At 38.6% G+C, this 1,423-nt stretch overlaps 1 protein-coding gene across 1 annotated transcript in view; it reads right to left on the bottom strand.

Moving 5' to 3' along the window:
- Positions 1 to 845, bottom strand: part of EMH_0012870 (uncharacterized protein) — a gene marked incomplete at both ends in the record, with an annotated part of 2,241 nt that extends 1,396 nt beyond the window's left edge. The window contains 2 exons of the mRNA XM_013499661.1: positions 588 to 731; positions 835 to 845. Coding sequence (XP_013355115.1) covers positions 588 to 731; positions 835 to 845 — 155 coding nt within the window. The remainder of the gene's footprint in view (positions 1 to 587; positions 732 to 834) is intronic.
- Positions 846 to 1,423: the final 578 nt, after the last annotated feature.

The raw sequence follows: 1,423 nt of genomic DNA, 5'->3' as shown, positions 1-1,423 counted from the left end.
TATATATATATATATATATATATATATATATATATATATATATTTACAACCTACGGTGAGGCTGCAAGCGCTTGCTGTGAGGATACTGTGGCCCTGGTGGGCGTCTTCATAAGCCCAAGAAGATAAAAGTAAAATCCAAGAAATACTTTCAATGCAGCCGCAAACACTGGCGGTGTCAAGGGGACCTGCGTATACACCCCAACCACTGCAACACCGCTGCGGTGTACGCGCAGATACGTGTAAAAGAATAAAATTTTTTTTTAATTGGCTATGGTTGGTTCAATAAATTCCAGAAATAGATAAAATAAAATAAAATAAAATAAAATAAAATAAAATAAAATAAAATAAAATAAAACAAGAGAGAAAGAAAAGAAGAAAAAAAAAGAAAGGTGAAGAGAAAAGAAGAAAGCAGAGCAGAAAAGAAAAAGAAAATCAACTGAAAAAGAAAAAAGAAAAAAGGAAAAAGAAAGAGAGAAACAGAAACTTGAAAAGAAAACATTAAAAGAGAAAAAAAAAGAAAATAAAACAAAACAAAAGAAACCAAAATACACTAAGACAAAAGAAAATAAAATAAAACGTGCAGCAACACCACCACCACCACCACCACCAGCATCTTCTGCTGCTGCTGCTGCTGCTGCTGCTGCTGCTGCTGCTGCTGCTGTTTGTTGTCTTTACCTGTTGTGGTGTTGAGTGTGTTTACCATCTGCAGGAGTAGATTGGTGACTCCCCCCCTGACGAGAGAAAAACATATTTCTTCTTTTGCTGCTGCTGCACCCAAAACCCCTAATTCATTTCTTTGTTTAATAAGCTTCAGCAGCCGCCGATGAAACTCACAAGAGCTGCATGGACACCTGAAAAAAAAAGAAAAAAAAAGAAATATAATGTTTATATGTTAATATATAATATATAAAAGGGGGGGGGGGAAATATATTAATAAAATAATAATTAAAATGAATACAAAAATATATGCATTACACTGCAGCACAGGCTTGCTGTGCTGCTGCTGCTCCTGCTGCTGCTGCTGCTGCTACTTCGCTGCTGCTGCTGCTGCCGCAGTGTTGTTGGGGGTTTGCCGCATCTGCCTTGCAGCAGCAGCAGCAGCAGCAGCAGCAGCTGTGCTGCTGCTGCTGCTGCTGCAGCTGCTGCTGTTCTACTGCTTTGCTGCTGCAGTGGTTTGTGCTTTTTGGGTGTATTCACCTTTCTTCTTTGCATGCAAATGCTGCTGCAGCCCAAGAGAGAGCCGAGGGAACGGCCCGTCTGCTGATGGGGAGGCCAACACCAAACGCAGCAACAGCTGCAACGGTTTGACTCTGTTAATAAAAACAACAAACAAAATAGAAATAACTTTCAATTGGGGGTATATATAAGTGTTTATTTATTTATTTCTTTGTTTATTTGTTTAGTTTTTTGGTTTTTTAGTTTA

The sequence above is a fragment of the Eimeria mitis genome, genomic scaffold (genome assembly GCF_000499745.2).
Source record: "Eimeria mitis Houghton genomic scaffold, Emh_scaff453, whole genome shotgun sequence".
NCBI classification, from domain to species: Eukaryota; Apicomplexa; class Conoidasida; order Eucoccidiorida; family Eimeriidae; genus Eimeria; species Eimeria mitis.
This window is presented reverse-complemented; position numbering and strand designations above follow the sequence as displayed.